The following is a 24,556-nucleotide window of genomic DNA, read 5'->3' as shown; positions in this document are numbered from 1 at the left end:
CGATCCCATTGAAAGCACTGCTTTGGCAAGCCCGGCGAATATAGCTATTCATGAATGAATAGCTAAGGGCAGTGTGTCATTGGCTGAGTGCTCAACCAATAGCTAAGCAGTAGCTGCTATTGGCTGAGCCCTCAGCCAATCTGCACAGCCCTTTCAGGAGGCGGGGATTTTTAAATACACGACTGCTGAAAGAGCTTAATAGCAGTGTAGGGAAGCCAGCCGGAGGACGTGTCTGAGCGCCGGAGAGGTGAGTAAATTTTAAAAAAATGTTTTTACACACTTTTTGCTGATTATCGGGGAAGGGCTTATATTTCAAGCCCTTCCCCGATAATCTTACTGCGGGGCTTGGCAGAAACCATTGAAAGCAATGGGATAGAATGCCGGGGACTTCTGCCACAGCTGTGACAGCTGTGGCAGAAGTCCCCGGCATTCTGCTTCTCTTTTCAATGGGGCTAGTGCTGCTGCCTCCATTGAAAAGACTGGCGATATGTTGGCGTGATGCTGATATCCCGGCGTGATGCTGGCTTTTTTCTCACACTGCGATGTGAGACTTTAACTTTAGTCTTGCAGCGCAGTGGAGAAAAAAAACGCCAGTGGGTGTCCACCCTAAGGGTACCTTCATATGGGGCATATTCGCTGCAACTTTCAGTGCAAAATCGGCAACCTATGTTATGATCATATATGAGGTCCTATAGACTGAACGATTGTGTGATAACCCCTTTAAGAGTGTATTTACACGTACTGGAAAATGGTGTGGGCTGTCCGCAGCTGACAATCCGCAACAAATTTGTCATCAAAACCACTTGTGCGGATGTTGACGCGGTTCTTAATGCGGATCCACAGCAGGTTTCATCCTTTGAATTGAAAGATTGAAATCTGTTGTGTATCCACATCAAAAACCTCGTCAACATCCGGACCAGCGGCATGGATTTTGATGTGTTTTGTGCCGTGGTTTGGATGTGGAATTTGGTGCGGGATGTCCGCTGCCAACAACCTCCACAATTTCTGCGGTACGTGTAAACATGCCCTAATGGAGAAGCAACCTGTTTACTGTATGTATATATGACTGCATCTTGTCACCTAATGTAGATCAGAGAAGAAGCTGGAACAACGAGCGATGAAGAGGGAAGGAGAGGCCGGCACACCTGAGGACATTCTAGTCGAACCCAGCAGGTAAGACATCACGTTAACAAACCACAAAATCATTTATATATATACTTTTCCATGATTCTGGTGGACATCATAGAAGGACTTGAGTTTACTGGTTACCAATAACTAGGGCTGGCGATTTTGCCAAAAATGAAAATCTTTATTTATTTTTTTTCAAACTTCTGGCCAATTGTCGATATTAATCTCTATTTTATTTCTGCTAAATGTTGTTTTTTTACGGGACGAGTTGTATTTTTAATGTCATCACTTTGGAATATACATGTAACGGATTGCTTAACTTCTATTAAATTTGTTTTAGGGCAAATAAGGAGGATGGAACAATGCCTCTGCAGCGCCACCTATTAGATAGCAGCATTCCGGCAAATCAATGTCCCACCCCCCCAAAATAAGTCTTTAGAACAATGACTGGGAATTGTAAGCCAAGCCAGAAATCCATGCACAGACAGCTGTTTCAGGGTGTTTGCCCCTCATCAGTGTGCAGTAGGTTTCTGGCTTGGCTAGTGAGAGGCCTATAGATTGGAGTCGGGAGGGGTATTCTCACTCATACTGTAAAAAATTAGCATCCCACCCCGGTGATCATTGTCACTGTTGGCCAGGCCAGTGGGCCTGTGCATTCATGATAAGTAAACGGGCTGGCCAGCTGTGGCATTCGTCTTTTTCTTGTTAGAAATGAACTAATGCAATGGGCACACTGCACATCTGCCCGGCCCGGATGAACAGTTGACGGCATGTAATGTGGCAGCGGTAGCAGGTAAGTCTTGGTGCAATGCAGAGATAGTGAAAGGTGCATTAGTTCTATAGTGCACAAGGCTTCCCTGCTATCGCTGTCACATTACTGTCTAGGGCTGGTAAATGGGCAGCGCACCCGCCGCATCAGTTGATTCCGCACTGACAGAAGCTCTCAGAAATGAACTAACGCAGCAGGCGCCGCACGTTAATCTCATCCCTAATTATAAAAGTGCTGCCGGCTGACTTGGACACTGACGGAGTGCAGAGCTGGATGTACTTATCTTGCTATATGTCACTGAGCTGGCACTTACCTGAGTGAATTTGCACAGGGAAATAGAACATCCATAACTAATTACACTAATTGGCCATTTCAGTGGCTGGGACCATGGCTGCGTACACAAAGTGACATGCGCAAAAATGCCACACCCAATGCGCTTGTAAACCGATGAGAATCCAGCCTTACACTGCTGAAGCTGAGCTGGGCGCTCTATGGGGACTCCGCTATCCTATACAAGGTGCCCGCTATCCTTAGCAAAAAGAAAAATAATTGAATTCTGTCTAAAAGCAGATTTGCGGGGCACCTATAGGGCGAATTAATCCAGTTAATTTGATTAATCGCCCAGCCCTACCAACAACCTAAGCAGCACTCAATGCCATGTAGCAGCTGCAAAAGCAAATATAATTTTATCATCTATAAAAGTTAAAAGCTATTTGTGAGATATAATATTCCCCCTCTATAAATTGCCATTAGGAATCATCTTGAACAAGAGGGCAGTTTTGGGATTCACAATGTAAACATATTACAGAAGAGCTGGAGAGAGATGAGAGGCAGCTAACAAGATTAAAGGGTATTCCCACAATTGACTTTTCAGAATGGTCCAGTCCCAGGGACACCCACTAATCCCGAAAATTGGGTTCCGTGCCCCCCTCACAGTGACGTGGAGATTGAATGGCACGATGGCCGAGCTTGGCAGCTGGTGCTCCATTTATTTCAATAGGCCAATCTACAACAGTCTTATAGATTTGAATAGAGTGGCGGCATGCATGCTTCACCGCCAATTCATTCAAGCTACCCCCCGGTGAGGGGGTTACACGGGACCTGCACTCTAAGAGTAGCCCCCCCACCAATCAGTCTACCTTGTGATAAAAGTTAATTGTGGGAATACGCCTTTAATGAATGGGATAAAAAAAGGCTGAAAAACTGGGCCGTGAAAATCACCTGGTGTGTAGAGGAAGGTGGTTACATTGTGGCGATGTACTGACCTGCATCTTCTGATCATTCTCCTAGGATACGTGTCAATTCTCTCCCGGAAAGTGCATGCTCCCCGAGAAAGCGCAGTGAGGGGAGTCCTATCAGAAAAATGAACCCGTTCATGGAGGCGCCCAGAATTCCTTTCCCCATGCCTCACCACGGTCCAAGGCTGCCAGGTCACATTGACAGGTAAGCTGTGTAGATAGTAGACATGTAAGATGCTCTGAGCTTGTGGTCTGGACTTTTCTAATGGGGTCCACTGGTGGCATAGTCAATATGGGGCAGAAGGGGAGCCCTCTTTTGCCAGTTTTTGGGCACTGACTGGCAGATCAACGTTACCTCTGTTCTTGCACAGTAGATGTAGATATCTCCTCTAGTCGCTTCTAACATCAGCATTGCCCCCAAGCCGTTGATAAGTACAAACTTCATGCTGTTACATAGATTCGGTTTCATGATATTTCTAGGAAAATGAGAGCTTGTATGGATGATTATGTCCCCCATTTATAGGAAACTGTTCCATCTCACTGTTAGTCTATTCTGCCAACCAATACGCATATACATAGAGAGCTTCACACCTTTATGATCTTCAACATAATTGTAGTTTGCATGAGCAGTTTGGGGGAGCTTGAGAGCCGAGTCTGCTTCACACCTGGTAGCATTCAGCTGTTTCTGAAGCTTACTGTCAGCCACATGGTCACAATTGAAGTTAGCGCCGAATGAGGCCGTTTAACTACTTAGACATCACTGTCAATGCTGGCCGTGACATCTAAGCAGCTGACCAGACGGAGGGCCTGTGATGCGATCGCAAGGTGCTGATGGGTTTACATGGCAGCCTGTAGCCTTGTGAAGGCTCCTATATATTTCAGCCTGTGGCAGGGATTAGTATAGTACCAGTAAATATACAATATACTGCAATACAGAAGTACTGCAATGTATTGTACAATCGATCAATCACAAGGTCAGATCCCCAATGAGGACTGAAAAGAAAAAGTAAAAATTAGTTTGCTAAAGTTGTTTCGACTATTACCCTTTCCAATCCAACTTGTATCCTGGTTTTCCTAGGGGGCTTACTCTTTTTCTGCCATTATACAACGGCGCAATATGCTGGTTAAAGCTAGTACTGCATGAGGTGATACGTTGGATAGGCTCCAACAGCAGAGTGGCTGGCAATATACAGTAAGAGAACCTTGACGGATGTCTTCCAACATCGGAGCTGTACAGCCTTAAATCATAATGTCTTCAAACGTCAGACAGTGGATTGGAAAGGGTTAAAAAATATGAAAAGTTCAAAAACTCCCTTTTCGCAGAATACACAATAATATATCAAACAAAAGTCAGAACTATCACATTCGATAGTGTTAGAATTGCACTCTTTTTAGCACCCTGTCACGCATAAAAAGAATCAAAAGTGACCTAAAAGTTGCATGTAACCAGAAAATGGTACCAAGAAAGACTACAGCTTGCTCCGCTAAAAGAATGAGCCCTCACATTGATGGAAAAATAATGCTATGGGTCTCAAAATATAGTGACAAAAAGCTATTTTTTTAAACAAAGTTTTTATTTCGATAGTAGTAGAAGGTAAATAACTATATAAATTGTACTGATCAGCGCAATAAAGTGAATATACCACAACATGCTGGCTGTTAAAAAAAAAACAATGGTACAATAGGTTTTTTCTGCCGTTTCAGCCTGTTTGAAGATGATACAATACATCATATGGTACATTAAATGGTACTACTCAAAAATACAACTTGTGCCGCAAAAAATAAGCCCCCATACAGCTATGTTGACAAAAAAAAGTGCTCGTCCTTGAAAGGCAAATAAAGAGAATGAAAAAACAAAAAAATGGTAAGGTCTTCAAAGAGTTAAAGGGTATTCCCATCACAAGTTATATCCTTTCCACAGTCCCTACATGTCCCAAAGTGTGGGCAGCAGAGTCTTTGACAGCTGATACCCGGCCGCAACAGCTGCGATCAGAGTTCACGCCAATTGCGGCTATTAACCATTTAAATGCTGTCAATTCTGACAGCGACATTTAGTGGCCCTATCAGCATTTGGAAGTCCTGAACGGCCCCCACGATGGGATCACAGAGTGCCATTTGGGTGTCATGGTTGTCTGAGGCCTTATGAATGCTCCCAGGGCTGCCATGTATATCTGCTTATTAAGACCTGCCAGTTGCACATATAAAGTGGATACCTGTAGAAATACAATTTCTATATAACAATTTGTATAGCCGATTAAACGATTGCAAGTTCAAGACTCCTTAGGGGGCTAAAGGAACACGCAAAAAATGAAGAATATTAAACTTTATTTAAAAAAAAACTTTATCCACATCCATAAAAGCCTTATTAAAATAGTGGATTAATTAATGGTGAACGTCATCTGAAAAAAGATACATAACGCCAGAATCGCACTTTTTTAGTCACTCCATCTCCAAAAAAAAATAATCAAAAAGTCAAATGTACCCCAAATTGGTACTAATAGAAACCACAGGTTGGCCTGCAAAAAACAAGCTTTTACACAGCTGCATTAACGGAAAAACAAGACTCACCCCATGCCATATGCTCTGTTAGGGCATATGAATATCATCGGGTGGGGGGTTACCCGCTTGGGATCTACCTCTGTCAGCCAATGTTGAGCAAACAGAGAGTGGGTATTACTACATTTCTCCTAGAGCACCAGGACAGTGCAAATGCATGGTAGACCTCAGCTTCCTCGAAGAGCTGACCACCGGGAGTTTGTGGTACTGGGCCGGCTTCAATCTGAAAAGGGCTTTCTTCATCCATTTAATCCATTTAATAATATGGGCTCCCATTATACACTTCTCCACGTACTAAAGACGGTTTTACAAACCTGAGACGTTATCTGTGATTTGATTCATTATTATATATTTTTTTATTGGTTGAAATGTTTTTGAAATCTTTTTGTGTCTCATCTAACCAGATTAACAGGTGAGAGAAGGAACCACATGGACGGTACACCTAAGGGGGCAATAAAAACCTGGCAAAGTGAACGTCAAGGCATAGAAGTAGATAAGGTCAGTTCCCAAATTACGATGGTCAAGAAGTTGAATGTTGTGGGTGGGGAAAAACTCTGAAGTCAAAAGTGACCATATAAATAGTCAAAGTTATGTCTATGTCCTAGGAGAAGTTTTATAAAATCTGTCTAAAAGAAAAACTTTGTTGTCCATAGCAACCAATCACACAGCAGCTTTCATTTTACAAGAGCGCTATGGATGAAAGTTGAGCTGTGATGTGTTCTATGGGCAGTAAAGACAGGTTTTGTTTTAGACAGTTTCATAAATCTCCCTGCTTGTTGTAATTCTAAACACCATCTCCATTAATGTTTAAATACACTAAATTGGCACTTTATTAGAGACCCCCCATCTAGTAGTGAGTTGGACCTCCTTTAACCATTCGGAACCACAGCAATTCATTGTGTCATAGATTCCGCTAGGTGATCAAATTGTTCTGCAGAAATGTTGGCCCATGCGGACAGGAAGCTTTTTTGTAGTTGCTGTAGATTATATGGAGGCACTGGCATGTTGAACTGCTGACAGGAAGGGTTCATCGATTCATGCTGCTTGTGCCAAATTCTGACCTTCCATCAGCATTGTGCAACAGAAATCTAGATTCATCTGACTAGGTGATATTTTCCACTAGTGATCCAATTTTTGCATTGTTTTGACCATTTATTATGGTACTAGTAAATATACAATACACTGCAATACAGAAGTACTGCAGTATATTGTACAAGCAATCAGAATATTGCAAGGCCAAGTTGCCTATGTGTCTCTCTTAGACAGTATTGTCACTGGAAGCAGTTGTCTGCTATTATAGCCCATCCTTACTAAGGAATGATGAGTTGTGCATTCCAACACTTTAGGTGGAGCACCAGTGTTGTATCCAGCTGCAATTTTGCATGTTTGTCAGAACGATTCCTGACATCCTCTTCTGACTCCTTTCAGTACCGAGTTTTTTATACACACAGAATCTCCTTGCAATGGAGGTTTTTCCTGATCATACCATTCTTGATACTCTCCACACTATTGTAAGAGAAAACCCCACAAGGTTGGCAGTAAAATCCTGGTCCCGGCTAGTCTAGCACCGATGATTATTGCTCATTGGAAGTCGCTCAGATCGTGGGATTTTCCCATCTAAGGTGGATTCACACTGAGACTGATCCACGGAAAACTTGTCATGTGATTTTATGCTGCACTCCGTGGTCAATGGTCTAATTTCCATACAGAAAAGTTCCAACTGTGAAAGGGTCGGCATCTTTAATAAAGTGGCCATTTAGTGTTGAAGCTCAGTATATACATATTAATGTGGAAGGTGATTTGTTATTCTACAAAACTTTGGCAAAAATACCATAAAAAAGAACAGGAAGTGTTGTCATGGGGACAACTGTATTCTAGGAGTCTGTAATTTCAATCACTAACATATTCCAACAGGGATAAAGTAGAAAAAAGGGTTTTCAAATCTACAACTTAAAGTAATTGGGGTTTTATTCAGTTTGGTAGAATTTGTCTTAAGGCCCTTTTACACGCAAAGATAATCGCTCAAACTGTTAAAAGATTGAATGAAGTTCAAGCGTGCTGCTGACATTTTTTGAATAATAAATGAATTGCTGTAGTCATCTGTGTTTTCCTCCATGAGTTGTTTGCTCAGCTGGGCGTGTGTTTAGGTGATTGTTATTGCATAAACACTTTGCCAAGCTGAGCAAACATCTGGCCAGCACATTCCATTGCTTTCCTCTGGCTCCTCCCAGCTGAGTAAACATTGCATTCATTAAATATGTAAAGCAAAATAAAGCCATCACTGGCTGCTGGAAACACTGAACGAACTGCCTTCAAACTGAAAGAATTTCCAGCGACCAAATGATGGATTTTATGCCAGCCTAAACATCTTGGTTAACGATAAGTGAACGAATAGGGCACGATGCCCGTGTTTACATGTAACGTTTGTCGCTCATTTTCAGCCGTTTAAAAGAATTTTGATTGATAATTGTTGTGTTTAAAAGGGCCTTTATATTTAAGGTGGTAGGTAAAGGGGGTGTAGAAGTACGTTAGCAGGCACACCCAGCCCTGGAGCCACTTGGTTGCCCCTCCACCACATAAGAAAGACGCCATTACTATAAACGGCACAAGATGGTTGGGGGCCCAGCTACAGATTTAGCACGGTGACCCAGGAACCTAAAGGGGTTCCCCAGGAAGGCAATATCTTTACCTAGACCTGCAGTGTCAGAACCTCTACTTCTGGCCCAATTCTGGCACTGGGTCACTTGGTATCGATTCTTTCTATGCCAATCACATCATTGCAAAGGGCTGCTTGTTCTGCTCATTGTAATAACTAGAACAGCCCCCTTCTCAGTATTTGTATGACCCTTGACAGAAGGTGGCTAGTTTAGTTATTAAGATGAGCGGAACAGCCAGCCCCCTGCAATGACAGAGAGAGTCTATACTACATAACCTGGTGTTAGAACCAGGGTGGAAGTGGAGGTTCCAACACTGCAGGTCCAAGTTAGGAGTCCACCTTCCTGGACAACCCCTTTAAAATTGCACATCTGCTCATTTTATGTTGTGGCCCCTGTAGGCTATAGAGAGTAAAAACTAATTGCAAAGCTGAGGAGTAGCATGTGAGGAGCAAAAATCCACTTTTTGCGATTCTCTAAGTCTCATAGGACTGCTGCTGTAACTGAAGTAAGGAAAGCGTACTCAAAGTGGCCTCCTTCTGCTAGGATACATGCATGGAGCCATTGTTGGACCTGTGTTCATTCAGAGACTCTACACATAGATTGGCACCTGAATCTCCTGCAGATGACGATGAATGTGCAGCTCCCGAGCAGAGGCGAGCCGTTTCAGGGCGAGCCCACGGGTAAACAAGATGGATGTCACGGGTGGCTCTGCAATCTCTCCCAACGATGGCTGAAAAGAGGCTAACTCAGTTGCACGCGGCGGAACAGGCACGATGATGATAGCAACTGTCTTTAATGGTTTTGTCACGTGACGCCAGTACCTTTTGTGGAGCGAACTCTGGTTGTTGGTAATGAAATAACTGAGACAAGTCCACATTGCATTGCTGTAGACCGAAGGTACACAGTTTACTAAGCACTTCTTAACACACTTACAAATTCACAGTATACAGACCTGTCCGCATTACAGATTAACGTTGCTTCAGACACAAGGATACGACAAACAGTTTTTCTTCAGCGCTCTCTCTATTTTAAGGTTACACAGAAAAGAATCCCACCAGTCCTAGTTATCTAAGGGTTGTTTTCCGGAAGATTACTTAGTAGAAGGTGGAGTAACTGAAATAGGGCCGCTTGCACTTTCCCTGATTCTACTTTAACAGGAGTTTATACAATTTACTGTTGTGCAGACGGTTCCCAGAACTGTTCTCCTCCACTCTCTGCTTGTTATGGCAGTTTGTGTAATCCCACTCTCCAGTCGGAGCATGTTAATTTCTGCAGCACTGCGATACACTTCCTCACTCGTCCACCTTCTGGCGACGACTCCCTAACTCGTCCTTCCTTCTCCTTCACTTCCTGCTGCTTTTCCCACACTTTTTCTCTTCTTCTCGACTCACATCCTGCCTCACCCTGCTCACTTTCCCAGGCTTGACTCAACTCCTCCCTCTACTACCAATGAGGAATTATTATGGTAAGCAGCCAATCCAGCGCAAGCTGTTGCCGGGCAGAATAGCTTTTGGCCCGAAAAGTAGCTGAAAGACAGGGTCTCTCTCCCGTATGATACCTTCTATGTCTCCGCAGGAGCACATAGGCAGGGATTCCAGGACTCCTGAGTGTGTGACCAGTTGACTTCCTGGATGATCTGCCCCTACCATAACAGAAGGAGGCCAGTTCGAGTACGCTTTCCTTACTTCAGTCATAGCAGTGGTTCCACGGGACCTAGACAGACTCCTTCTCACAATTGGGTTTTACTCTCTCTCTTACAAGGGCCACAACACAACATTGAAATCCATGTTCTGGGTTCCCTATGGCCCTGTGCGCCATACCATCATGTAGCTCATCCATGCCTTCCTATTCAAGTCCACTACTGTTATTTCAATTTTTCCAGTATTGAGATGTAGCCGGAGTTCAACCTTCTTGACTTCACCCTGTATATCCATTGATAATCATATGAAATAATGTATTTCCACCTCTCTCTTCTACATGACAGGATGTGACAAAAAACATGGACAGCGTTTTCAAAGAGCTGTTGGGTAAAGCAGCGCTGAGACATGGCGTTCCGGAAGAAGTGAGTGAACCCACCAAAGTAGGGAGATCTCGGGAAACTAAACCTAATGCATCAAGTGCAAGCGAGCCAGTACGCGGGAGCCCATTGGGCAAAAAGGGACATCAAGGAAGAGCCGTATTTCGAAGATGAATTTGGGGACAAGAAGGAAATTAGAATCCATTCATTTCCACAAGCCGCACTCAGCCTGGGCACAAATCAGTATTGAAGTTCTGGACGATAGAGAAATGAAGGGTGCGTTACTATTAACCCCACAAGCTTCCCTGCATTTGTTTCTATGTCTCAGTCTACGTTACTGCTATAAACAAAAGCACAGTTGTGTGAAGCTAAACAGAGCTTCTCGCCTCCTCCCATCCTCAAAAGAACCAGCATGGGCCAACGTCCAACCAATTGGGAAGCAGCGGGGATAGAAGATACCTACATATATAGACTCTGTTGGTTGCTGAAAACAGCGGTGGCACCTACCCAAGTCCACAACATTCATTTTTATCCTACTGGCATTTAGGTCTCCTGGCATCTAGACCAGGCTTCTGATCAGTAGAGTGATACCAGCAGGTTGGCACAAGCACAGCCAATTACACCACTAAAGATCCCTGATCTTACATAGGATCATACAATCAGCCAGCATTAGATTCCATATGTGACCTACGGGAATGAACTTGACGTCTTTCAATTACTTTTAGAGAGTCCATAAACTTTCCAGTACTTACTAAGAAGCTTTCATTTTATTTAGAGCTGGAGGAGCCGGTTTCATTTACACACAGTAGGAGCTGCTTGAAGACAACTGCACTGTGTGCAGCTGACGTACAATGTCTAGGAGATCTGAATATATGTCCATTAGGTGGCGCTAGCTGCATCATTTTACATTCTCTTCTTGCAGTTGGGCGTCATTCTTTAGCAGTTGGGTGCAATACTGTGTATTCCATAATCTTAGTGACCACAAATATCTAACTGCTTAATGGCCTTGGTGATTGGAGAAGTAGATGGTGGTTCGAAATAAACAAGCACATTGCTATGATTTTCTTTAAGGGACTCAGTAGCCAGACCTTATTGACTGTGCAGTTGATAAGAAGCGCTAGTAATGCATCTTATTGCACCCAATAAAAGAGCTAATTGAAAATGAAGGAATGATGTGAAAGCAATGCCCCCTGCCACTCGGTACATTTTAGCCAGTCAGTAGAGGCATGGATATACCATAGAGGCAGACCTTGTGGTGGCTATGCGGCCATTTGATGGAGGGGGTCTCAGTTTTGGTTGTTCCTTATTGGGTGACGAGAAGCTGTATAGGACTCCCCTCTGTAGAGCAATCCCATTGTTGGGACAAAGGTTGTGGGGGCCACAGAGGGGAAACTAACTTCAGGCCCATGTAGAAAAACTCAGCACAATAACGAGGACCCATTTTAATCTTTCCTTTGGACCCCCTTAATCTATGTAAGCCACTGGTAGGAACAAGTACAAGCCCACTAGGCATTTCTAGCCAGGCTACATGAGTCACTGAGCGGAGGCTTACTTTTTTTTGGCCAAAAGGCCAAAAGAAGTCAGAGATCAAAAGAAAATGCACCCATAGCCGACCTGTCTTAGGGCATCTTGTAGTATTCTTTATTTAAAGAGTTTTCTTTGAGGATGAGACTCCCATTAATTAGAGGGGACCTGCCATCACCTAAGAGCACCATAAAGTAAATTAGGACAGTTCTCGATGAATCCGGGGACGTGTTTTTCAAACTTGCCCTGCTCCCTATTCCTGTGCTGTCACTCAGGGGCATAACTATAGAGGATGCAGGGGATGCGGCTGCACCCAGGCCCAGGAGCCTTAGGGGGCCCATAAGGCCTCTCTTCTCAATAAAGGGGACCTAGTACTATGAATAAAGTATTATAGTTAGGGGCCCTGTTACAGGTTTTGCATTGGGGCCCGGAAGTTTCAAGTTACGCCTCTGCTGTCACCCTTTGAAGTTTGCATGCAAACAGTACAGTAGACCCATCTCTGCAGGCTGTATACACGCACACACAGTGTTCTCTATGGGTATGCACAGCATGCAGAGCTGAGTCCGCTGCACTGTCCGTGTGGCGACTTCCATGGGTGACCGCATGCAAATAGGGAGCTGGGTAATTGTGAAAAGTACATCCCCAGGCTCTTCAGGGCCCGTTCTGTGAGCACCGTAACTTTATGGGGCTCATAGGTGATGACAGGTTCCCTTGAAGAATAAATCTTCTTTTTAGTGAGTAATATTGGCTTTACTTTATGGCCAAAACACCGATTCTGGTATTGAGGATTAGCCTTATTCACATGTGAGTGAGGGTGAGCTGCAACACCAGATTCTGCCCATGGATAAGAGGTGGCGCTGTTCCTGAGCAAGAACAGTTGTGTTTTTGTAATTTCAGTGAACCTTCAAAGTTTGGCCAACGATTATTAATCACTTTACTCCAGTTTTGGGTGTAAACTATGCTTTTAAAAGTCACAAATCATGGAGCGCGCCATATTTGCTCAAAAATTTGTGACTTTTTTCGGCACTCACCAGATTTTTAAAAGTGCTAAGTACAAACTGGGCGGGCTTTTCAGGGAGTGGACGTGGCTCACTGTTTATAGCAAGATTAAGAAAAAAAGTAAAAAGGTTCTGCAAATTCTGGCACAAATCTGAATTTTTGACAGTCCTATGGATGGGTGATAAAAGTCAATTTTGTGAATTCAGAGGCCGCAGTGGCCAGGTGCCATTCTCCTGGCATAATGGCTCCCAATGCTGCCAAGAGAATGGCACCTGACCACTGCAGCTTCTGATTTTCCCAACAGGTGATATCTGTTCTTTAACAAACCCCGGGAGGACCTCGGGGCTGCAGTGCTGGGTCCCGCCAACTGAGGACAGATAAGTACTCCACCTTTTATTCTTCAAACAGGCCTGTATTGATTTTTAGAAAGTTGACTCGCCCCTTTAATATGAACCCAACATGGCAGCTCCTGCTAACTTGGTTTGGTAGTGCTGGAATATTGAATGCTGCCCCCATATACAGTGTACACCCTTCATCTTAATGGGATATCCTACCTCGTGTGGACTTATTGGCTTGCAAACGCCTGCCTGCAATCTGTAGATCTTAAAATTGTATTAAAATGATTATTATTGGCATCTAGCCTTCTGCATGCAATTCTATATCTAATCATGAGGGCATCAAGAGCTGTGCTGTCTCCATAGACACCGCATACACCGCTCTGACTATAATAAGCACATAAGCATGCTAGAAAGCAAAAGTAACACATTTAGTCAAAGTTGCAGGAGGGTATATACAAGCCAATAAATTCATGGGGACAGGCAAACATCTGCCCTAGGGTACACTCACACGAACGATTCTCCTGCATGAGTTCTGTCCAATTCCAACATGGAGGAACTATTATTGAAAAATAACCCATTGATTTCAATGGGTTAATTCACATGAGCGATTTATTTTGACGCACCGATAGGACATGCAGCGATTTTTCGATCTTGCACTAATTTTGGGCGATTCTGTTTAAGAATCTCCCATTATTTCCTATGGGATAATGGGTGCACCGGCCATTTTAATTGATGGGTAACTATTTTTTTTTATGTCTTGGGCCAATATATGCAGCCACCATGCTCCTTGTATCCGGACGTAAGGAAAAACGGCCATAACTCCAGCCAAATAAAGATATGAACATACAATATATACACAAAAGACTTTTATTATCCTCCATTGTTACAGGAATGATACATTCAGGTCAATGAGGCAGCTTATGGTTTATAGAAATTTCCTATACTAATGGCACAAATGACAGCTGATGGTTCTTCGGACCTGACACTTTTCTTACATTGTCCGTTTCTTGTAGTTTCGCTTGGAATCCCTGCTTGTGGTTAAGTCTTTTTGCTGTATGTGCATCATTTCCAGCCTCGCCCTACAGTGTTACCACCCTCTGTCATTGCTTTTCCCCTGGCATAACTCTTTAACAACAAGCACTCTGGCAGTTGAGTTACCGACGCTATAGGGTACCCATGCCGGTGTGCCTTATGGCAGACCCTTCCGTGTATGTATAAGCCTATCTATGTGTAAGCAATGAGAAGAGCCGTACACTATTCATACCTTACTGTGAACTTCAGGTTTGGCAAAGTAGTTCGACTTCTTAAAAGTATTTGGGGCCCATGTGGAGTCTTGGAAGACCCTCTTCACATTGATCATTGATCTTCTGTGGCTATCGATGCATAAGACTATATAACAGAGGCCTTGTATTCTATACTCCTATTCCAGTTCTCACCAAAATACAGCTGTTTGTGCATAAAGAGAAATGCCAATAAAATATGGTATTTATACCCTCTTCTGTTTTGTGTGCTTCTTTGGGTTAGTGTTGAATATGGTTAACCTAATCTGGCCCATTGGCATCATGATATTGGTAATTGAGTTCTTTCGAGAGGCAGCCTACTAAGTTGGTAGCTCCCCCCAGTGCCATCTTTATTGCATATTTTGTATGCATTAAATGCAGAATGTCGCCTTCATACTTCTTTTCTGAGCGCCACACGAATGCCACTTAGCACTTTGCCCATGGCCTCAAAGATTGGGTCACAGAAGGTACGGACACAAACAGCATAGAATTGACCCACACATTGGATTTCCATAAGGTAACTCTTGACGCAGGGGACTACTGCCCAGATCTGGCAGAATGACAGACAAGCGAAGAGGAAGCCCCAGAGCAGAGCCAATGGCAGAGCGAAAATGGCGGAGAGCACACGGTAACACCAGTATTTGGTGACGGTGAAGGTGGTGCTGCTTGCTTTCCACACCCTGTCGAAGCTGTGAATGCTGTCCGGTTCAGCAATGACATCCTCAAAGTCCACCTGAAAGGAGATAACATGGACCAGTTAAGACTAATACATGCCAGGACGTAATATATTTATTAATGTATGTTTGGAGGCATTGCTTAATGGGAGTCAAAGGCTTAGGATCCATGATTTACACTGCAGATCTGCTAGTACCCACTGTGTTAAACCTGAGCCTTATCATTTTAATGTGTACCTGACTTCTCAGAATAGGCTTTCGCGTGTACCTGAGGAATAATACTAATTCTGGCCATTTAATGAGTTGTGTCTTGCATTTCTTACCAGGAGTTCCCTTTTCATGCTATATCTGTAATTATTAGTTGTCTCTGAGCTGGTGGGTGGAGGCTACTTATATGGTATCTTCTATACACTGCAGATGGAGAAAACTGAAAATTCTGCTCCAAAACTCCTTAGTACCGCCAGGGAAATAATATCAGCATTGAGGACAGTGTACAGAAATACTGAGCAGTGTAGATGTGATTACAGTAGCTGTGAGGCAGTAATTCACTTACTATTAGTACATCTCTGTGAGTTTCTCTCCCTTTGGAGCAGCTATCTACTGCCCCTCTCTTTCCCTAGATGCCTATTGGCAGCATGAGACAACAACTACACCACTTCTCAGTGTCTCTGTTACTAGGGACAGACTTCACTCGACAATAAACAGTGAACAGCCAGTTAGAATGAAGGGGCACTCCTAGTGGCTTGAACTTTAAAGGGATTTTTTATTACGAAAAATGTCATTTTAGGTAAATAAAGCAATTTGTACTTTTAGTATTTATCACATTAGCTATTATATAAGCATACATTGTTTGAAAAGTAAGTGACCATTTAAAGGGGCTTTCCTGGGTTAGAAAAACATGTCTACTTTCTTCCAAATACAGCTCCTCCCTAGTCTAAGGGTTGAGTCTAGTATTGCAGCTCAGCTTCCGTTCACTTCAATGGAGCTGAGCTGCAAAACCACAGATAACCCTATAGACAAAGGTGGCGCTGTGTTTGGAAAAAAACAGACATGCTTTTCTAATCCTGGACATCCCCTTTAAGCTAAGCTGTGTGGTTGAATTCAGTGTATTGTTTGCTCTTATCTTCCCTCATGATTACTACTTGATCTCACATCTATGGAAACCTCCAGAAACAACTTGTGTGTAAAGACTGGTATACAGCTGAACGCTCCAAGCGGGGTATACAGAACACAGCTGGAGCGCTGTCTTCTGCATACTCCTGCTGTGTTCACGGAGCGCACAGCTGATATACAGTTAAGTGCTCTCAGCTGGGTATACAGAACACAGCTGGAGCGCTGTCTTCTGCATACTCCTGCTGTGTTCACGGAGCGCACAGCTGATATACAGTTAAGTGCTCTCAGCAGGGTATACAGAACACAGCTGGAGCGCTGTCTTCTGCATACTCCTGCTGTTCTCCGAGCGGGATACCAGCTGAAACAATAGTATCAGCGGTATCCCGCTGAGAACTCAGCCCGTGGTCCTGATAAGACCCATCGTTGTGGTTCAGCTTGCTGAAAGACAACAATAAGCAAATCATTAATGAAAACTGCACGGTGGCCAACGATTCTTGCTCAAAAGACAGCTTTGAGCGAATTTTGAGCCAGAATCGTTGAGATTAAATGAGCCTTAAGGCCACCTGTAAACGAAAGTGTTGGATTCTGCATGTGGAATCCCACAGTGGAATCCGTCCCTGTGCCCGTCCGGCGTCTGCGTGTAGCTGTCATTTTGTCTTTTCTTCTGCACTGCAAGTGGTCCGCATGGCTCGCCGTCGGCCGTGTGCCGAACAGATACTTTTTTCTTAAACTCCTGCTTTTCCGGCTTCATCGCCTAGCGATGACTCTGAATCCGCAACCTTTCCACGATGTCAATTGCAGAAGGGCCGTGGGTCAGACGGCTTCCATTGACTTCAATGCAAGCCGTTCACGCGGAATCCGGTCAAAAATAGAGCATGCTGCGCAATTCGAACTTGGTCGTGTACAGGTGGCTTTAACCCTTTCCAATCCACTGTCTGACCTCTGAAGACATTATGATTTAAGGCTGTACAGCTCCAATGTTGGAAGACGCCCGTCGGGGTTCTCTTACTGTACATTGCCAGCCTCTCTGCTGTCGGAGCCTATCCAACGTGTCACCTCATGCAGTACTGGCTTTAGCCAGCATATAGCGCCGTTGTATAATGGCAGAAAAAGAGTAAGCCGACCAGGATACAAATTGGATTGGAAAGGGTTAAGGAAATAAAAAGGTCCCTTTTTACTTTACTAAACTTTTATCGTTAGATTAACTTTCCTATTCATATCTAAGAGCTTATTCACATGGGCAAGAGCAAGTTACGCCCAAGTATCTTGGGCGCGTCCTGCATTCGATAGCACTTGGACACCCATCTGCATGCTGTCCAATCTACACGGACAGCGCACATTACTGTTTGTCTTATTCTTGTCTGTATTCACACTGACCATCAGTCTGTGCGATCGATTGCTCATGTGGGTGCATGTGTTGTCCGTGAAATATACAGAAAATACGCCGATGTGAATAAGCCCCAAGAACAGAACTTCCACTCAGCCGATAATTATTAGCTGTGAGCACAGCAGGGCAGCTCACTGTCTTACTTCAGCCTGGCCGCCGCTGATGTAATCAGAGACTCTGCCCCCTACTCCCCGGCGTCTGCAGTCCTGCATGTCCTTATGCAGCTCAGGAGGGGTGGGAAAGGTTCCAAGTTTCTGATTACATCCGCAGCAGCCAGACTGGAGCTAGAGAGCGGATTAAAGTACTTCAAGGTGTGGTTGCTGCCCGCCCAGGAGGTATTGAGATGGGAATGGCACAAGGTGGGGGCACTTTTACTATTCGGGCCACTAAGGGGGAGACAAGTACTACAGGGGACATAATTACTACTGAGGCCACTAAAGGGGGCACTATTACTACTGGGGTCACGGGAATAAGGGAGATAAAATAATACGTCCTGAGAAACCACATACCCCTAAACCGTGCCAAGCAGCTGGACTGGAGCTAGGGCATGAGTTAAAGTACTTCATGATGTGGTTGCTGCCCACCCAGGAGGTACAGAGCTGGGAAGGGCACAAATTAGGGGCTCTCTTACTGGTGAGGCCACTAAGGGGGACACAAGTACGACTGGGGGAACTATTACTACCGATGTCACTAAAGGGGGCACTATTACTTCTGGGGCCACTGGAGTATTGGAAATAAAATAACGTTCTGATAAACCACGCCCCCCTAAATTGTGCCCAGCGGCCGGACTGGAGGATGAGTTGAGGTGCTTCAAGGTGTGGTTGCTACCCACCCAGGAGGTACTGAGAAGAGAAAGGCACAAAGTGGAGGCACTCTTACTATTGGGGCCACTAAGGGGGACACAAGTTGTACTGGGGGCATTATTACTACAGAGGCAACTAAAGGGGGCATTATTACTTCCGGGACCACAGGAATAATGGAGATAAAATAATATGCCCTGATAAGCCATGCCCCCCTAATTCATGCCTAGTGGGCCGACTGGAGCTAGAGCATGAATTAAAGTACTTCATGGTATGGTTGCTGCCCGGCCGGAGGTATAGAGGTGGGGAGGGTACAAAGTGGGACCAATAGAAGGGGCTCTATTACTATAGGGGTCACTATGACTATTGGTGCCACTGAAAGGCGGCACTTTTACTACTGGGTCCATAGGAATAATGGAGGTAAAATCATACATCATGATAAGCCATGACCCTAACCATACCCCCTTTTACCTTGGCCAGTATTTTTTGGTGTCCAAGGTGGCAACCCTACCTAAGGCTGGACTCACGCGGCCATAAGTAGCTATGCATGGCGTGCGTATCTCCCGTGCATGCACAGAGCAATTATGCAATGACATGCCCAATGAGTGGCCCAATAGAAATCAATGGGCTATTGGCATCGTGACAATACGCCCATGTGGGGCCGGTCTAAGGCTATGTTCACCCCTTCCATGCACCAAGAGGATGTGTCCTTTTGTCATATATCGGCCAGCATGCCTTAACAAACTTTTTGTTCTTTTCTATATAGAATAGCATGATGAATGCTAACATTTTGCAGAAGAATCCAGTAAAAACGTATAATGCGCAATCTACATTGGGAGGCTATTGCTTCCATACTCTATAGGGTAGTGTATACCTATGCAGTGGTAAATGTTGCAGCCTTTAGTCGGAGGTAGATGTCTAGAAATGCTCTGGACTTTATATCTATGGACGGCACTACCGCAATGTGACAATTCCAGCTCCTCCTATTTGTGGTGTTTGTAGGGTTAATATTATGGCTATGGTCACTGTGTAGCAGCGAGATGTACTTATAAGGTCCATCAGTGCTGGGGTTCATGAGGATTCTGTTAATTCCCTCTATATATTTGTCTCTGAGCGGAGGTGGATGTGGGCCTCCAGCTGTCAGGCGTCTTCTGCAATGTGTGACAGCAGCCCCCACCAACAACCACACGGGGGGGCTGGAGCGCTCCTGCAGTGTTACATTTACACGGATGGCAAGTGGATATCACCACTCCCGGACTAGTGTGGCTCTCCGTTATATTGCAGCTTGTCATTTTGTCCAAGATTATATTTGACAGGTGGAACGGAGGGCTCAGGTGCAACTACTGCCAAATGCCCATTAATCTGCCCAAAAAACCCTTCGATATGAATATTTAGCTTTATTTTTTGCAACACGGCATTGAAAGACATAACTTTTTTATTTATCTATCAGCGGAGCTGCGTAAGGGCTTGTCTTTTGCATGATGAGCTGTTGTTTTTAATGGTACCATTTTGGGGTGGGTATGGCTTTTTTGATCACTTTTATTGTATTTTTTAGGAGACAAAAGGACCAAAAAAAGGTCTTTTTTTTAAGTGGCGTTTTCTGCGCGGGAAAGAAATGTATTCAATTTATTGCATGTGTTGTTACAGATGCAGTAATATGAGACTATGGGATTTTTTTAAATGCGCAAAAAGGTTTTTTTTGGCCTCTAATTGCTTTTTTTTTTTTTTTTTACATTTTTTGTCTCTATAGGGGACTTGAACCTGCGATCTCAAGATCGCTCAGATAATACACTATTATCACTATTTCTGCCAATGGTAGCCCATGGCCGGCCATCAACTTTCTGCAATTTCATGCACAATGAATGCCTCCCCTGTTTTTTCAAGTCCTGTTCTAGCATGTGACCTCCTCTAACCAATCAGACATTTGTATGCCAATGCCTCTACTTTTCTAGCACTAGCGTTGTTTACGAGAGACTGGACACAAACAAAGTAGACTGAGTGGCTCCTGTTTCCAAGTGAGAAGCCACGCAGCAGTCATTCCCGGATTAGCAGGACATCACTAGAAATTCCGGACTGTCCGACTGAATCACTGGGGAGGCTTCAGACCATAAGATATATGAAAAGCATTGTAAAAGTCATGAGACCCCAATTTCACTTTATCTCCAAAGACATATGTATTGAGGTGAGTACACACACTTGGAATCCTCCAAGACCATGAACCATGACCTCCTGTGAAAGATGCCTTCATAACTCATTCACGTCTACATCTACAGACAGAACCTCGGAATGGAACCACAAACTTTGATTGTTCAAATGGAGAATAATAAGACCCCCGTTTTACTTGGTTGCTGGCATTAGTGCCAGAGAGAATAGCGTAGTCAATCACGTTATTCTCATGGACACAAATGCTGGAGAGGAATGGAAATCTGGTCAAATGGAGAACGTATTGGTCTTCGTTTGACTAATGAAAGTCTAGGGTTTCATCCTGAAGCTCTATCTGCATCCCTTTTTTCGAGTATTCAGATGGAACCCCAGGACAGAACCCAAATACATGACATAATCATGGTGTAAATGGTCTCTAATCTGTACTATTTTCAAGGCCATGGCTGACATCTATTGTCACCAGCTCCTGCTGCTGTGGTTGTCTACTGTTCACACTCCTCTTTCCCATGTGGCAGACACAAGGTCCTTCCCATCTGTTAGACCCTTGCATCTGCTCAAAGGGCACACACCCATCCTTATACTTAAAGAGTCAATGCATGCTCTGTTAATGCTTTCCAACCTCTTCTGCCAGCCATGACCACTTACCTGACTCCTGGGCTAAATTTTATACCACCTGCTTTGACCATGGTCAAGTCTGTTTACATCTCGGTTCACACTCTCAGGTACCGCGCCTCAGACTTGTGTAGCGTCAGCTACCACATAACAAAGACTACTTTATGAGTAACGACTTGGGAACCCCAAGGTGAAGACCAGATCCCAACTGGAGGGGGTACCCCAGGTCCTACATCCAGAATTAGCCCATAGCCAAATCAGAGTGGATTCAGATCGTCTCATTGACAAATATATAAAGAATAGTTTTATCACATTTGCAATATTTTATTTACTTATTCATTTTTGTAGCAAACAATTTCTCATTGTCTATTTTATTTCATTGTGTATTTTGGATCCTCCCTTCCTCGGCCATTGATATCACCTTATATTATTAGTGAATTATTTCACTCTTGAAACAATCATTTTACATTGTATAAATGTGGATTAAACCAGGTTTTTATTGGTGGAATATCTATCTATCTATCTATCTATCCCATATCTATCTATCTCATATCTATCTATCTCATATCTATCTATCTATCTCTCTATCTCCTATCTATCTATCTATCTATCTATCTATCTATCTATCTATCTATCTATCTATCTATCTATCTCCTATCTATCTATCTATCTCATGTCTATCTCCTATCTATCTATCTATCTCACATCTATCTATCTATCTATCTATCTATCTATCTATCTATCTATCTATCCCATATCTATCTATCTCTCTATCTCCTATCTATCTATCTATCTCCTATCTATCTATCTATCTATCTATCTATCTATCTCATGTCTATCTCCTATCTATCTATCTCATATCTATCTATCTCCTATCTATCTATCTATCTATCTATCTATCTATCTATCTATCTATCTCATATCTATCTATCTATCTATCTATCTATCTATCTATCTATCTATCTCATATCTATCTATCTATCTCATATCTATCTCCTATCTATCTATCTATCTATCTATCTATCTATCTATCTATCTATCTCCTATCTATCTATCTATCTATCTATCTATCTATCTCATATCTATCTCCTATCTATCTATCTATCTATCTATCTATCTATCTATCTATCTATCTATCTATCTATCTATATCTATCTATCTCCTATCTATCTATCTATCTATCTATCTATCTATCTATCTAATATCTATCTATCTATCTATCTATCTATCTATCTATCTATCTATCTATCTATCTCATAGCTATCTATCTAATATCTATCTATCTATCTACATCTAATCTATCAATCTGTCCATCCATTAATTTATCAATATAATTATTATGGCATCCACCGCTCGGGAGTCGCCTGGCCAATCAGGTGATCAGACGTCTGCTGAAGGAGTTGGCTCCAACCCTTGTGTAGAGGCCAGCGGTCGTAACTGCAGGCTGGGGTCTCATAAAAATTAATGATAGCTGCAGTTACAAGCGCCGGCCACTACACAGGGGTTGGAGCCAACTGCTTCTGCTTTGACCCTTGTATATTGTGATGCTGCCGGCAGGTGCTCGATCAGTTGATCGGCCAGGCTTCCAAGTGGCGAACCCTAGCTGATCAACTATTGATGACCTAATTTGAGGTCATCAATAGTGGTTGTCTGGAAAAACCCTTTAGCTTTCCAGTATGAGATAGATAGATAGCTAGATAGATATGAGATAGGTGGATGATAGATAGAGAGAAAGATGGATGATAGATAGAGAGAAAGATGGATGATAGATAGAGAGAAAGATGGATGATAGGTAGATATGAGGTAGATAGATAGATATGAGATAGATAGATAGATAGATATGAGATAGATAGATATAAGATAGATAGATAGATAGATAGATATGAGATAGATAGATAGATAAATAGATATGAGATAGATAGATAGGAGATAGATAGATAGATATGAGATAGATAGATATGAGATAGATAGATAAATAGATCTGAGATAGATAGATAAATAGATATGAGATAGATAGATAGATAGATAGATAGGAGATAGATAGATAGATAGATAGATAGATAGATAGATAGATAGATAGGAGATAGATGTTAGACAGATAGATATATCGATATGAGATAGGTAGATAGATAGATATGAGATAGATAGATAGATAGATAGATAGATAGATAGATAGATAGATAGATATGAGATAGATAGTATATCTATATATATATAGATATATATATAGATAGATAGATATGAGATAGATCGATATGAGAAAGATAGATGATAGATGGATGGTAGATACTGTAAATTAGTATTGGCAGTAATGTTCATATGTCTATACTTTAACCCTCAATGCTTCTAGCTTTGCTCTCACCTGCACCACCTCCTGATTGATCCTTTTGGGGTCCCTTTGTACCAAGTCGATCTCCTTGGTGAGAGTGTCCGGGTGGCTTTTGTTCTCTTTCGCCGGCTCCGGTTGCTGGATTTGGGCCATGTTCTGTTACTTGGTCTTATCTTACCAACTTCCCACTCGGTGTCCTGCAGCTTGTGCTTGTAAGGCAGGGGGTCTGATCACAGGGCTTGTCATGTACAGAGGACCCTCCTTCTCCTGCCTTAACTCATCCCTACCCATATACCAGTGGAGGAGCTTCCCAACACCTGTTCCTCTACTGGGTGGGACCCCATCGTTCTCTAGGATTACATTTTCATCAGCTTATTGTACTATATTTACTTTTAGTAGCTGTAAGTGATGTCTAGAGCGATCTAGAGAGATGTAGAGAGATCTACTGGCTGGATGCAAGTCTGGGAGGGGGGGGAGTTCTTATCTGTAAATCGCTATCTATAGGTAATGGTATCCAGAGGTAATCAACAGAGGCTCATGTTGCGTTGGCCATCCCTAATACTTTAAACTCTTTGCTATGTATAAGCACAGACCCTCAAAAACTTTAGTGCACAGTCGTTGCATTGAAAATACTTCATCACAGAAGGGGAAACATAGAGAATTAAAAACAATCACAGAAAACGGCCATTGAAACGGCATGGTGAGAGAATGCATATAGATGCATCCTCCTCTCACCATGCTGACTACCAAATGAGGGAGCCAATTACACCTGTGCAGGACACCGATGAGACAGCCACTCACACTGCCTTCTGATAATGAGGGGGGGTGGCTGCTTGGTGTATACTCCCACACATAGTGGATACAGGGTGCCAGACCATTCTGATATATGTAGCTCACCATGCAGACTAGCAACCTATTAATGACGCCATGATAATTCGGTGGGTTGCCCTGCATATCCATCAGTGAACCACA

General features: G+C 43.2%; 2 protein-coding genes across 3 annotated transcripts in view; one reads left to right on the top strand and one right to left on the bottom strand.

Moving 5' to 3' along the window:
- The window catches only part of ARHGAP4 (Rho GTPase activating protein 4), a 103,664-nt gene extending 88,947 nt beyond the window's left edge, over nucleotides 1–14,717 (top strand). For both annotated transcript variants that reach the window (XM_066580783.1, XM_066580782.1), the window contains exons 20-23: nucleotides 1,090–1,173; nucleotides 3,188–3,340; nucleotides 6,096–6,189; nucleotides 10,333–14,717. In XM_066580783.1, the coding sequence (XP_066436880.1) occupies nucleotides 1,090–1,173; nucleotides 3,188–3,340; nucleotides 6,096–6,189; nucleotides 10,333–10,539 (538 nt within the window). In that variant the 3' untranslated portion in view covers nucleotides 10,540–14,717. The remainder of the gene's footprint in view (nucleotides 1–1,089; nucleotides 1,174–3,187; nucleotides 3,341–6,095; nucleotides 6,190–10,332) is intronic.
- LOC136580318 (caveolin-3-like) lies at nucleotides 14,078–23,855 on the bottom strand. Its single transcript, XM_066580785.1, has 2 exons — nucleotides 23,618–23,855; nucleotides 14,078–15,239 (listed from the first exon to the last, which is right to left on the bottom strand). The coding sequence occupies exons 1-2, from the start codon at nucleotides 23,735–23,737 to the stop codon at nucleotides 14,898–14,900; spliced, it is 462 nt and encodes a 153-aa protein (XP_066436882.1). The 5' UTR covers nucleotides 23,738–23,855; the 3' UTR covers nucleotides 14,078–14,897.
- Nucleotides 23,856–24,556: the final 701 nt, after the last annotated feature.

The sequence above is a fragment of the Eleutherodactylus coqui genome, chromosome 10 (genome assembly GCF_035609145.1).
Source record: "Eleutherodactylus coqui strain aEleCoq1 chromosome 10, aEleCoq1.hap1, whole genome shotgun sequence".
Lineage (NCBI taxonomy): Eukaryota > Metazoa > Chordata > Amphibia > Anura > Eleutherodactylidae > Eleutherodactylus > Eleutherodactylus coqui.
This window is presented reverse-complemented; position numbering and strand designations above follow the sequence as displayed.